At 37.4% G+C, this 14,202-nt stretch overlaps 1 protein-coding gene across 1 annotated transcript in view; it reads right to left on the bottom strand.

Annotated features, from left to right (window-relative positions):
- The window catches only part of LRP12 (LDL receptor related protein 12), a 54,137-nt gene that overhangs the window by 24,759 nt on the left and 15,176 nt on the right, over window positions 1-14,202 (bottom strand). Inside the window, exon 2 of the mRNA XM_068932842.1 lies at window positions 1,759-1,815. Within this exon, the coding sequence (XP_068788943.1) occupies window positions 1,759-1,815 (57 nt within the window). The remainder of the gene's footprint in view (window positions 1-1,758; window positions 1,816-14,202) is intronic.

The following is a 14,202-nucleotide window of genomic DNA, read 5'->3' as shown; positions in this document are numbered from 1 at the left end:
ACATACAAACGTGAGGAAAGCACCTCTGGGTCTGCCTTCGTGCTTTCTTCGGGTTTTCACTAACAAAACCCCTCACACATCCCAAAATTCTACATTGAGGAACTTTCACTTTACATTGAGAAAGAAACTTTAACAGTGTGATATTTATTCTTCCCCCAGCTGGAAAGCGGTTCTTTCCTCTCAGGAGCTAAAGGTCTCTTTACCAGCTGCTGTTATCGCATAGAAAGTACATTGTGTTCTCCTCCTCTTGGCACTGCCTGCTGGAGCATGCTGGCCAAAGTACTGAAAGCAGAGTCACAAATTCCATTCACCTCTCGCCCAGCAAAGGCTTTTCTGCTCTACTGTGACCTGTGACACAGACTGTTGCAGTAAACAAAAGGATGAGGGGTTGCTGAAACATATCCTGAAAACTGCATAGCTAGTTTTTAGCCTGTCTTCGCTGCTGGATACAACCCAACGTCAGCAACAATTGTTTCAAGAGCAGCAAGTACCCGTGCTGTTATTTATCATTTACAGTGTGCAGAAACAGACCGTATATGACGCTTGGTGCATTACTGAACATTGAAAAGCAACAACATTTTTGATGATGCAGTAGAAGAATGGACAGGAAACAGCTATTCCAATTAGACTTTGACATGTCTTTGCGTGGCAAGAAATGGAAGGGAAAGAGAAGGCAGTATGGTGTGACAGAGACCATCCACTGACAATATATACATCTAAAAATCTAACTGTGTATACAAATAGCAATTCAATATTTGAAGCTACACTACATGAATAGTTATAGCAAGATGTGCAAACTGCAGTCAAAAGGAGGAGTTTGCTTATTTACTCTTATTTTAGAAGCAGGGTTTCAAAATCACTTTCCAAACCAAAATCACTAACCCAGGGATTAGTAGGATTTTCCCCATGAAAAGCATCAGGCTTGTAGTCTTCTACACATTGAGAGTTCTCACTTCCCTAACTCCACATATTCTGAATATATCTGTACTATAGAAGTGTAAAACATCACCTGCGGCTTAGCTGATGCTGTTTAAAAACTAAAGACTATACACTGGTATCACCCAATGCCTTAATGGACATACATCCATATCACTGGTACAGAATATTCCAAACTGCAGCTGTTGAGGCTGATGAGGCCCAAAACTTACATCAGTAAAACTGTCGTGAAGTATTGGGTTCAGTTTACTACAGGAGAACGTAGCAACCTTTGAACAATGTCTGTCGCTATTGTACCCTGTATTCTCCAAGCATCTCAACAGTTTCTCAGTTTTATGAGTTTTAAATTCCCTCCTCCCCCCCCCCTTTTTTTTTTTATTAAAGAAACTGTGCAGCCAAGTGTATAGTAGTTTCAGTTACTGCTTCAATCTAATCAGGCAAAATGCATAACTCCTGGATTTTTATTATTTGATAGTAACAGTGTCCAAAATTACATTTTAATAAATTTCATTTCACAAAAACTTCACTGCGGAGAGAAAACACCAATTCATCTTAAACCAACTTTTCTCTTAGTTCAATGTTTATATGGAAAAATAATTAAGCAGTCCACTTAGAAAGCCATAATCTGTTCATGAGCATGCAGGTATCAATTTTATCTTATGAGAATTTTTCCATGTTCCAGTTGCTTCATTCCTTATTACATGCTGCAAAAGGCAGTAATAATTTTTATAGCCAAATATCTCTTCATAAGATACCAGGTGGCTTTCAATATTTACTATTTAAGTCATGCATGAAATTTAAACATTACGAAAAATGACTTACCCGTTGACACTCCTGAAATATGCACATTTTCAGAATGTTCTGCAAGAGCACCATTTCCTAAAATTAAACATAATGAATAAGCTAATTTCCAAGATAAAATTTGTAAAAATTCTTCAGATACCTTTTTACAGCACAAAAAAGAACAAAACTGAACCTACTTTAATTAACATTAAACATTAAAGGCCCTAGGCTCATTTTAGTGTAAAACTTTGTATAAAACTTTTTTCTAGTCTTCCTCAATCAAAATAAAAACAAGCATCATTAACGCATTAGGAACGATTAAACATATTAGAAAGTGAAAAAGGGAGAAATTGATAAGAGTTTTGAGAAACTTCAGACATTTCATTTTATTTTTTTGCAGCATTTTGCTTCAGCTGTTATTTTCTCCTCCAAGAAAGGTTTATTTTAATGCATCTTCCCCATCCCCTCCTAGATGAAGAAATCCAAGTAAATGCTATGCAAATAAAGACATCCATGGAAATGAACATTCACAATGAATGCTGCCTACACCCTTTACTCAGAAAGATGTTTCAGAAGCAGCCAATAACTAGCTACCATCAAGAGAAACTCTCCAATATTTGTTAAAAATAAGTATATCTGAAAAATAGCTGGAAAAAAAAATCATCAAAAAACATGCTAAACAAGAGTTTGACATAAAGAAGTTACTTCTCCGAACCTCATAGTACTACGCCCTCCAACAACAAAGTAAAAGTCTGCTAAAACAAACACGTTTGCTGACCAGTGGTAGCCCTACTGCATGATGTGACAGATGAATTTTTATTTGTGCATGTCTTCTCCACTCCGCTTTCATCCTCCTCTCCGACACTCTGCATCCTCTCTTTCAATCCTTACACACGCCTTTTTTTAGGCATTTCTAGAGGGGAGCACTATGTTCAGAAATGATCTGCTTTGAACATCACTGGAGAACCTAACATTTGAAATATATTAATAAGTAAGTTTTAAAACCACAACTTTTAATTCCTCAAATTTTTGTTAAGTTAAAGTTTGCTACGTCAAATATTTTTAAACCTACAGAATTAGTTTCACCAGCAATGCAATATATGTGAAGTGTGACATCTTGGGGTAACAAGAACCTTAACACACAAAAAATACTCAAATTGCTATTGCATCAAACTTAAAGCAGCTTAGAATTGACATAAAATGGGATATATCTAAGCAAGCATCTCAGTACTCCTCAGCTACAGTGGTTACAAGTAAAATGCTTCAGAAATTGCTCCTGAGGTTGGAAACAAATGGACAAAGACAATTTTTCACTTGTCAAAAGATCCACACAACATAATCAGAAGTCCGATGATCAGAATTTGTAGAAAAATACAAAGTTTAACCCTCCCCTCACCGCACACCTCTTCCCTGGGCTCTTAAAAGGGTTCTGTTTTACCTTCCCCAGCGTTCTTTCATGTATTATTTCACCTAACAACTTTCGATGCTAAGTGATGTCACATTTATTTTCAAACCAACTTCAGTGATTTCTCAGAAGAGGCACTAATGCATGATGATGAAGTCTCAACTCAGATCCAAGTACTCAAATATCAAAATCGTTTTTTTGTTTTTTAATTTCCTTCCCAATAATAATTCATTACATGAAAGATGAACTCGATAGACCTCTTAGATTATTACTTCCTTTCTTTTTTATCGGAAACTTTCACTGAAATAGAGCACGCTCAGTTGTCATTTAAGTGTTACTAACTGCTGACTCCTTTATGAAATTTTTAGGCAATGTTCCTTATATGACCTCATCAATTATGTCACGTGGTCCATATAAACTGAGTCCACTAGACTATCAATATATCAGATAATAAAACAGTAACTTCCATTAAGATATGGGAACATAATCATCTTTGAAATTCTTAACACAGTGTATGAGTATATAATTTTTTTTCCTTAGTGCACCAATAAGCTTTCATATTCTTTAGATTTCTCATAAAGAAATCTTTATTATTCATTCCTATTTCAACCTGAAGTTTTAGGCTGAAACAAGCACCATCTAACAAAATTTGATGTAAAGTTTGTCCACATCACTTATAAGAGCTGGCTAATTATGCGTGACAGGCAAAGCACTGAAAGACAGACACAAAGAAGCTCACACACTAATCCATTCTGCCCGCACCAAAACAGGTTTATTTTTCAGAGAACTGACCTATTACACCACTTTCTTTTTTTGGTGACTCCTTAAAAGTTACTTGTCTAATCAAGATTATATGATCACCTTTGATACAAAGGACAAAAAGCACAGGAGCTTTTTAATGTCATTAAAATAAGTTAAGTGGTATTAACCTGAAATGTATGCCAAATTTGGTTTTACAGCTTAAGATAGGGACAGTGACTGGATTTAAGTTAAAAAAAAAAAAAATGCAAGGCTCAAGATAAAAACTAACATTAAAAAAAAATTCCAGAATAGCATCTTTGGTAAATAGGACATGAAATGTGTTAAACTACAGGTAAATTTAAGGTTAAACAAAAAGCTTTTTACAGGCTTTCTAGTTAAGTGCAAATGAGTCTATTGCTTTCCTTGCTGACAACTGACTTGAAGATTCATTGGTTGTGATCTAAACAAGCCACCTAGTCACCAAATGAATTAGACTGTTGCACAGTGTAAACACCATCTATAAACAACCTCCAGTTTCTGAGGTGACTTTCCATCTTAAATAATACTAAAAATTTCTTAAATGTTGAAAGCACAGCTTAACTACTTGATTGGTCTCCAATTTTGACAGACTCTTCCATATAATTTTATTGCATTTTCAAAGCACAAAGCCCAGTCCCTTTGACCTTAGTCAGTCTTTTTTTATCACGCTCAAACCCTCTGAGATGCTACCTTGTCTTACTAGCAGGCAGAAATAGACAAGTAGTTCCACAAACACTTGAATTAATTCCTTTTGATTTGTGTCTCTCAGCTGACTGACCTGAGTAGAGGACAAGAAGATATACTAGCTTTACCAGCAACTTTGCTGCCGTTGCAGCATTTCTTCCATATAGGCTTAAATGAAATCATGTTACAAAACAAAGGAAAACAAAATAAGTAAAACATGAGGCCCTACTATATCCCATACAGAGTCTGGAGTGGAAAACAAAAATACACAGCATAAAAGCCATAGTGTTAGAAGACGTTAATCACTCCAAATACCTTCTGAATTTCATCACAGATTGAAAAACAAAGACAGGTCAGGGTGTGGGTGGAACATGACAAAGGATAAGGAAAACATTATAGCAGTAAACTTGTCCGACCAAACTGCAGAAGAAAATGAAGGGAAAAAAGTGTGAAAAAAAATACTGCTCTAACACTTGAAAAGCATGATATCTTTGGGAAAAACAGCTGTAATAGTCTACATATTTGAAACCCAAACAGTAAACGAGAAACTCAGACTAAGATGAAGTAGTAGTCTTCATTTTAGAAGTTTAGCCCCCTACAAGCTTCCTTTTTAACTGTATGCCCAGGATCACTCTCTCAAAACACAAATATCAGATTCAAATGACTAACCGTAAATAATTTCAGAGTACAAAACTAAGCCTGCAGTACCGAAACAAGCTTCTCCTTTGAGTTTCACTGAAATTCACGCAGTTTCAAGATGGCTAGCCAAATGGACTCCCTTCACCTCCACCAAATTAAGCGGCCTTTTTAATCAACAGGTCCAGCTTAAACAAGACCAGCTTCTGCATTCCAGCTCTCTGAACTTGCACATTTCAGACGAAGAACATCAAGATTATCTGAATACTGAAGCCGAACAGCAAATAATCATCGCTCTTAAATAAAAACCTTGTTTTAACTTCCACTTGACTAAAACCAGTAATAAGAACATATAGTTAAGTGATCGGTATTGCAAAAGTGCACACAACAAGCTGGTACATACAAATTTCTCCATCGCTATTTCAAAGTGTAATTTTAAAACTTCAGTTTGGAAGGGAAACATGTATCTTGGGACTGAATTAAATCCAAATTGTGTTTTAAAGAGAAATTGACGGTTGAAATGAAAAATGAAACAAAAAAACACAGTGAAAACCAACACATTTAAGTAGCCCTTATTTTTGCTGCTAAAGCAAGCAATTATTGCCCACAAAAAATGCAGACATATCTACATGCAAGCTGAATTCTGTGTCAATTTAAACCTCTGCCACTAGCTTTAACAGCCAAATTATAAACCCCCAAAAATAGAGCTGTGTAAATTGAACTGCCATAACAGAACGGCTACAAAGAGATAGCTTTTTTCTAAACTACCTTAACTTTAAACATAACATGGTGCATAATACTACACAAGCAAAACAGGATATTTCTCTTGAACCACAATTATCAGGATAGGTCTTCCTATATAGCTTGTATTTCCAAATATTCCCATCACCTCATTCCCTCCAGATATCTAAACAAAGTTTCACACGAACAAGCTCCACCTGAAAATTGGGTGGTTGGCTGAACCATAGTAATACTAGTCTCCGAAGTCTCAAAGGCTAACTACCTATCCACCTATACGAACAAAAGCACACCTATAAAAGTTAAGATGTTCAGGCTCGGAGCACAGCATAAGAGAGACCAACAAAATGAGGACTACTTCCTCCTCCAGATAAAAATACTTGTACAGTGCATAACGGAAAATACTACATTGAATTACTTATGCATAGGCCTCCTCAAGTGAAGGAGCCAAAAAACCAAACCAAAACAAAAAAGTAGCTTTTCTTCCTAGTCAAAAAATGCATTCCTGCCACAGCTTCACCGTATTGCAGAAACTGAGAATTTGCTTTCCTCAGAGGCCAGGAACAGAGGCACAAGTGAAACGAACACAGGAACTGAAAGGTGAACAAATGGAAAGTTGTTGGGGGCGGGAGCGGGAAGGAAAATAGAGAGAGTAGCCTAAGCATTTGAAGCTTTCCCTCCCAGAACAGTTAGTGAAATAAACAGTGCTACAGTCACAGGGGATCCTTCAAAACTAAGGTGGGGCAGAGCTCAGAGGACACAGTCCACTGAAGCCAGCCAACATGCATTACTTGCCCTTATTCAGTAACAAAGTGAAGCAGCATCTTTCCCAGATTCCTACAGACACTCACAGCCCTTACAGGCTGCGCTGTTTCAATGCCTCCTGACTTCTGATGGCTTAGTTTGTAACCTCGGCATTCTTTTGCTTAGGAGATGCACATGAAATCCAATTAACATGTTTGTACTACAATATGTATTTGAATTGACTACTCAAGATAAGATCAGTGATCCGCAGTCATCTCCTACTCAAAGACTAATATCTTTGCTATTGCTTTTTGTATAGCACATTGCATCTTTGCAGCTTACTTCCTAGAAAAAAAAAGGGCAACACCTGTTTTTGTGTTTATATATTTCATGACAACAGGCAATGTAAAAAGGCACCATGAGAAGTGACAAGATTTTAAGCATCATCTGACCAATAATCTCCAGTGTGGCTGGAGAATCTTTACAGAGCTCATTAACAAAATTTACTTTTTTTAAATACATCGACCGGTTTTGTTAACCAGTTACGTGCAGCTCTTTAGCATCTTTCCTCAGGATTAAATACTGGAGATTACTACAAGTTTCAGCTGGTCACTTGTAAGATACCATTAAGATTAAAGCTGTGCAGTAAGATGTTAATTAAACTTCCAGGTAAAGGAAGGATTAGATAACCGTTTGTTCTAATATAAAGTTACATATGCAGTAAGACAGAAACGTTGAGATAAAAGCCTTACTGCTGTGCAGATATCAGCCAGAACTTCCTACTAAAAGCAGTCAGAGCATCAGTATGACAAGATTTATTCCCAGTCCCTGTAATGGAAGAACATCTGCTACAAAGGAGATACTGTGAATATATGTAAAATTTCAAACGGTGAAAGAGAACGTTCGTGGGAAATTAGTGTTGTGGACTGCAAAACAGTAATAGTATAATTAATTTCTTTAATTAAGCAAAGAATAAAAATGACTAACATGAAACCATACTGAAATAAGAGCTTATTTAAATGTTTATGATACAAAACCAGGAAACACACACATAAAATTTCACTGCAAAAATAGCACATATAGCATGGCATTTGTTTATAATACTTATAACACTTATTTTTTGATGCACTGCTTTTATTTTAGGCCAGCTCTGATGCAGTTTTATTTAGAAAACTAAGACAAGAACTAGAGAGTCAATTCTGTACTGCAATTATTTTATGCAGGTTGGGTTTTTTGTTTTTTTTTTTTTAAAAGAACAATCAATATTGACCACTTTGTGCTTTGAAAGTCATTACTTTGGTATAAAAGAACATGTACGATGCTAAAAGTCTGCAGCTGTACACTTAAAACCTGATGTACAACACTGCATTTGAATATCACTTCCCTTCACTCACTTCATAGCACTCCCTGAGTATTACATTCTTATATTGTCTTTACCTCCTCACAGGACTTCAAATGAGATGTAGCTGCATGATACTTTCAAAAAATAGATCTTCAGTAATCATTCATCTCTCCTCATGAGTACGCACAGTCAGAAAGTTCCCAAATCTACATTCGCTGCAAATAGCCTAATCCCAAAGTTAATCAATACTTGAATGAACTATATACTACATGCGTACCTTCATTCCTATAGCCTTGACGACACTGACCTAGAAATCTACAAAGAAAAGCATTATACTTCCTTGAAATGCTTTAGTACTGTAAGGTTACTCCCTCACACCAAATGTCTGTGTTCTCTCTTCAAATACTGTCTATTAAAAAGGATAGTCTACTACTAAGGTTCATTACATACATGAACGCTTTGAAGAATATACAATGAAAAGGTCACCTATTAAATTCTACTCTAAAACATGAAATACTTCCTATTCCTTATCATTTTACAGCACTAACTTGGGATTTGTCTACAGTAGTATTTTATTTCAGATGGGGCAGATCAGGAGATTCTGAAGCAGACTCCTCACTTAAACGTGCTTTGGTTCACATTACCTTGTGACCTTGGAGCCCGCAAACTGGATTCCTTTTGGATGACACTAATCTGGGAGATACACTCCTACTGCTAGTGGGTATCCAGTCCTCTGGGCCAAATTAGACCAATTACTCCAAAGGAAACTCTTAAGAAATGCACAGTGTAAACTTTAAATCCTCAGCACAACTTGTTTTGCTCCACAAATCCACTCCTGCTAGGCTGTAGGACTTGCTCACACAGACACTATACTACCTATCCAACAGCACCAGCATGTCCTCTGCTCACAGCAGCTTCAGGCCCATCCAGGCACCTCCATCTGTAGATCTTCAAGCATAATCTTCAGATTCTCTTCATTTAGTATGAGGAGGGCACGCTCTTTTTGGATTCATTAAACACTGAGTACATTATTCATTAATATTACACTGATTGTGAATGCTGTCATAGGACACAAAACAAAATAAAGCAGTTACAAAATTCCATATAACATCATAACGAGATGTTAGCATAATGCAAGATTTGAAGCAGATGTAGTTTTGAGGGAAGGAGCGAAAAAGAGACAAAACACTGGAAGAGCTGTAATCCTTCACTGCCATTGCCTGCTATGGCAGGTACTGCCAGCCAGATGATGCTGGAGTATCAAAATACAACCCTCAGTTACCCCAGGTTGCCCAGGGGCTGCATTGAGTAGATGTTGGCAAGGTGCTGCAGTGCTCAGAGCCAGCTCACATTCCCACGCTAAAGGTGTGGCTTCTCAGCAACTTTCCGACTTTCCTTCTCCCTTCCTTGCTCCCTAAGAAGGAATAGCTCTTAGTTGCTGCCAGTTAACATGTAAAGCAACCCACACCGGCTGTGTTTCATTTGGCACAAACCCATTTGCTTAGCGCACCAGCAAGAGAGACTCTCACAAAAGACAAACCAGGAAACACTTTAAGGAGACCTTTGTGAGCCTAATTAGCAAGATAGGCTGAGTCTCATACGTCTCAAAAAGAGAGGCTGTAAGGAAGAAACCATGGCAACTCTGATTTAATGCCCCAGGTGGAGCAATACTATTTGGTCACACCTGTAAATTCCAAGATACATTTTTTAGTTGTGTATATTGTCATTGAAGTACAAAAATTCAGACTAGTAACAAAAACACCTCTACAAAAGAGAAGGTTTGTGTGAAAGTTTCAACAGAACCGGTTAAAACTTCCCAGTTGTAGTCAGAAAAGGTGAGGACAGAAAAGAACCTGTTTTTTTTTTTTTTTTTAAAGTCTCAAAAAATTCCACAAACTATTTATAGACAACTCCAACGTATCTGGCAGCAAGCAGTGGAAATTGGACATCTAACAGAGTCGCTGGCTCAGCTCAACAAGATTCCTGATTTTTAAGCACATAAGTAGTTCTATTCATGTCAAATCTTATATTTAAGCTCAGACAGGTATGAAGTTACTTGACTGAGATTGCTGCCTGCAAGCTGCAAGTACGCTAAGGCAGCAGTGTTTTGAAGGAGTGTTTTCTAAGCGTTGCGTCTCACATTAACCAAGTTGGGGCAGAGAAACTGAAGATATTACTAATAACAATTACATAGTTCAGACAGTGGGTAGAGTCTTCTAAATTACAGCTAAATCTCAAGTAACTTTAAAAAAAGGTTGATGTTATGAAATCAGAAAAAAGGGTGTAGATCAGAAGGTAGCAAAAAGAACCAAATAACCATACTGTCCACCCATCCTTAATTGAGTATCTCCTCTATAAGGCATAGGCACCTATTCTCAACTTATTATACCCTAACATGAATGCAAATCTAACAGTTTGCTCTCCTATTCAAAAACATTCTAATGCTGTATTGCTTACAAACCTGGCAAACACCAAGGGTTCTCAGCTATTTTAAACATTTATGTTTAAAATAAAACTCAATAAAAATAAACAAACTCCATAAAAAAAACTCAATTATTTTAACAAAGGACTGTTCAGAGCCTTTGTACGTGTTCAACAACAGTATTCTTTTCTTCTGAAATTCCGTTTCAACAATTTGAAGTATTTCACATTTGAGAAACTGAAGTGTTAGACTAGGGGAAAATGTTGATGTGTGGGCTGCACAGTCCTTACACAGTAGCAGAAAAAATGTTTCAGATTTGATTTGAACTGCCCACATGATTCATATTTTTATCTACTACAGTTTCTTTATACTGCTCTAGCAGTAAAATACCTGTTTTTGCTTTTGCTCCATGCAGGTTTAGATTGATTTCTTTTTTAATTTCTAATAACAACAGCAACAAGTGCTAGTAGGCAACCATTCACATATGGCTGATATATAAAATATCTAAAAAACTCCATCTACAGACAAGTAGATGATTTCAGGCCTCCATCAGAAGTAAGAAAGTAAAATCAGAGTTTCTGGTCACATATTCCTAAGATATAATACTGCTGGATATCCTTTCTTCTTCATATAATTTGATTCCCTTCTGTCCTGAAAAAGTGTTAACAGAAGAAATGAAACCATTATTCATAAAGTAATACAACAGCCATCATAAATCTACTATAAGATTGCAGAAATGAAAATATTTTCAGCTATTAACTCAGAAGAAAACCATGAATTCCTACTAAGAACCCTCAAAATGCCTAAGCCTCTAGTTGCAGATGACAGCATGACTCAGATTTACAACTGAATTTTTCCAAAAAAGACTTAGGTGTAGGAGTACTCAGTAATGCGGGGGGGGGAGGGGTAGAGGCGGTGTAGGGGAAGGGAAGAGAGAAGAAATTCATACAGATTTTTAAAGAGAAAGCAAACGCTGCTCCAAGTACCAGGCTGTACGATTATTTACAAGGCCTACACCTCATGTGATCAAGAGAGAAATACCAGTCACATTAGTCAAAAAATCACTGCCTAAGATATGCCCAAAGAATAACTGTCTCAGCGTACTGAGCGTACTATTTTTAGGCCCACTGCCTTCAAGAAATTTCTGGAATTGATTATGTTTTAAGTCTTTACCCAAAAGATGGGTTAAGATTCTCCCTTTTAGGCAGAAACTGAGCAGGAAATTTCCTAGTTCTGACAGAAGTACGAAGCAGAGAGGCAGGGGATTGCCGAACCGCACAGCAAGCCCTGGACTAGCCGGGCTCCATCTGGAACGCCGGCCTGAGCAAAGCAGGGAACGGGCAGTTCGAGTACGTACCCACGCAGCTCCCGCTCTGCCTTCGAGGGGCCAGCAACAGGAAGGTAGAATTAAACCGCAAAGCATCCTAGCTGCATGCACTGTAATGACATATTACTGGATTGAATGCAAGCCTTTTACTGTAGAGGGTGAAGTAACACTTTATTTTTGTACAGACTGTTCACACACATACTGCGTGCATATAAACCCATCAGATATAAAAGTCATAAAAGCATAGCGTGTTTAGTCCAACGGGAAAAAAAATCCCCATCTGAAAGACAAAACTGTTTTTTCCTCCCCTCCCACTACTTATTACTACAAATAAACCTTTAGTTTTTTACAAACTTTTATGCTCTGTAATGTGTTCTGTTTTCTTTCTGATAGAATTAAGAAGTACTGCAAAGTCCCCAAGGAAGCTTGTTTTCTTTAAATTACACAAAAGCTCACAGAATCCACAGACCTTACAAATACTTGTGCAGACTCGTTTATGCAAAGTTTGGTTAACTGGAGTTTTTAGACCCCTAGCACCTACTCAGGCTGAAACTGAACTTTGCATAAAGCATCATGCAGTCTGCCTACCTATCTTTCAATATTAATCAGCGTCTCTGCCTTTTGTTCAGGCTTCACTGAGAGCACAGAGGTAACCCCGCACAGCAGAACCCAACAGGCCACCATTCCTGTGAACTGTAACAGCACAGTTAACAACAGCTGACAGAGGGAAGAACTCCTAAGGCACCACGCTCTTTTTGCCTGTGCCTTCAAGCATCTGTAAAACAAAGGCTTATGCCAACACCAATGTGCAAAATTCATGGCATTGTTATGAATAATTTGATCTGCTCTAGTTACAGCAGATAGAAAAAGGGATGTCACTGAGTTATGAGGTATCCACAACATGTAGATGTTCCTATTCCCACTATAAAAAAAAAAATCCACCTAGTTGTTTCTCTACAGTTATTTGTCAGCTTCCAAATCTGAAACTGCAATAGAAAAGGCGATTAATTAGCTACACTAGTTTTCTAGATTTACTGTACTGTTGATTTAACATCATCAAGACTTAGGAAAAAAGTAAGAGATTAACTCGTTACGGCTTGCCAGTCATAACATGCTGCATTCCTCAAAACGCATCGTGAATTGCCTCACGTCGTCAAAAGACGACAGACGTTAATAAAAGACAGATTACCTGTATAATATGCAATTGATTTTACTTAGATTACTAACTCATTTAATTAACGATTACTTTTAACACTCATTTGTTGAAAGCACATTAGTTTCCTATAAGCAAACATAGGATAAGACGAATATCCAGTAAAATTTACAGTCCAGTAAAACTTATTTTCTCTCCAGTGTATAAGTCCTGTGAACACTTCTAGAGAACTCTGTCACAGCTACTGCACAGGTCACTGATTCTAACCTGTGAAGCTTCAGGAAGCCTCGCAAACATTTAAAAAAGTTTAGACGTAGTCTATGTCTAATTAAAAAGCTATAGAAAAAACAGGTATAAAGCTCTAAGACTCAAAACAATATTTCTTCCCCCTCTCTGGAAAGCAGATCTTTTCTTTTCCATGCTACCCACTATTAGTCCTGTGATTCTTGTCCTGAAAGAACAACGCTGGTGCCGTAACTTGAACATTACCACGAATACACCTATAAGAGAGCTTAACCTGTTCGATTTCAGACACTAAGCGGTATCTTAAAAATAAATTTGTGAAACGTTAGTTTAGCCCCTCCTTTACTCGGCTTATGATATTTACGAAACACAGTAACGTACTTCCGCATTTCTTCATAACAGCACAAATAAGTATTCATCATGATTATAGCTTTATTGTGTCAGGAACTGTACAAACAAGAAAAACTACTCTGCTCCACAGAGCTCACTACTTCGTGAAAACTCTGTATGTTACACTGCACAAGGGACAATGAAAAAGCATGATACATAAAGCAATGAGCAATCCCAGCCTGCCAGGTGCTTTATAGGAACCAAAGCAAGAGGGTTTGAAGAAAATGAGTATGATGGCTTTATGCATCCAATGGAGAGCACCTACCCAGGTGGTGGGATGCACAGAAGAACAGACAAACCTGAGTTTGTTAATAAGTGACAGAGCAATCAGTACTAAGGAACCGGTAGAGACCAACAGTACAGTGAGTGAAACGAAACTTTGACCTACAGCTATCCGGTGCTAACGTTCCTCATTTTCCCACACCTTTCCTCTCTCCTCGAAAACATCCAGATCAAAGTTCAAATTTCTGAAGCCTAGTGATAAGGTCTGTCCCTTGGAAACCTTGGTAAGCATTTGTGAGAGTCTGAAATCTATTAATTGTGCTAGAGGTAGCTATAGAGACAGCAGGAGAGACTATTTGAAAAGAGTTGTAAAACAGTAATTGCAATATAAAAAGAG

Source organism: Struthio camelus, chromosome 2 (assembly GCF_040807025.1).
Source record: "Struthio camelus isolate bStrCam1 chromosome 2, bStrCam1.hap1, whole genome shotgun sequence".
Classification (NCBI taxonomy): Eukaryota; Metazoa; Chordata; class Aves; order Struthioniformes; family Struthionidae; genus Struthio; species Struthio camelus.
Note: the sequence above shows the minus strand (reverse complement) of the source record. Positions and strands in the feature narration are given on the sequence as shown.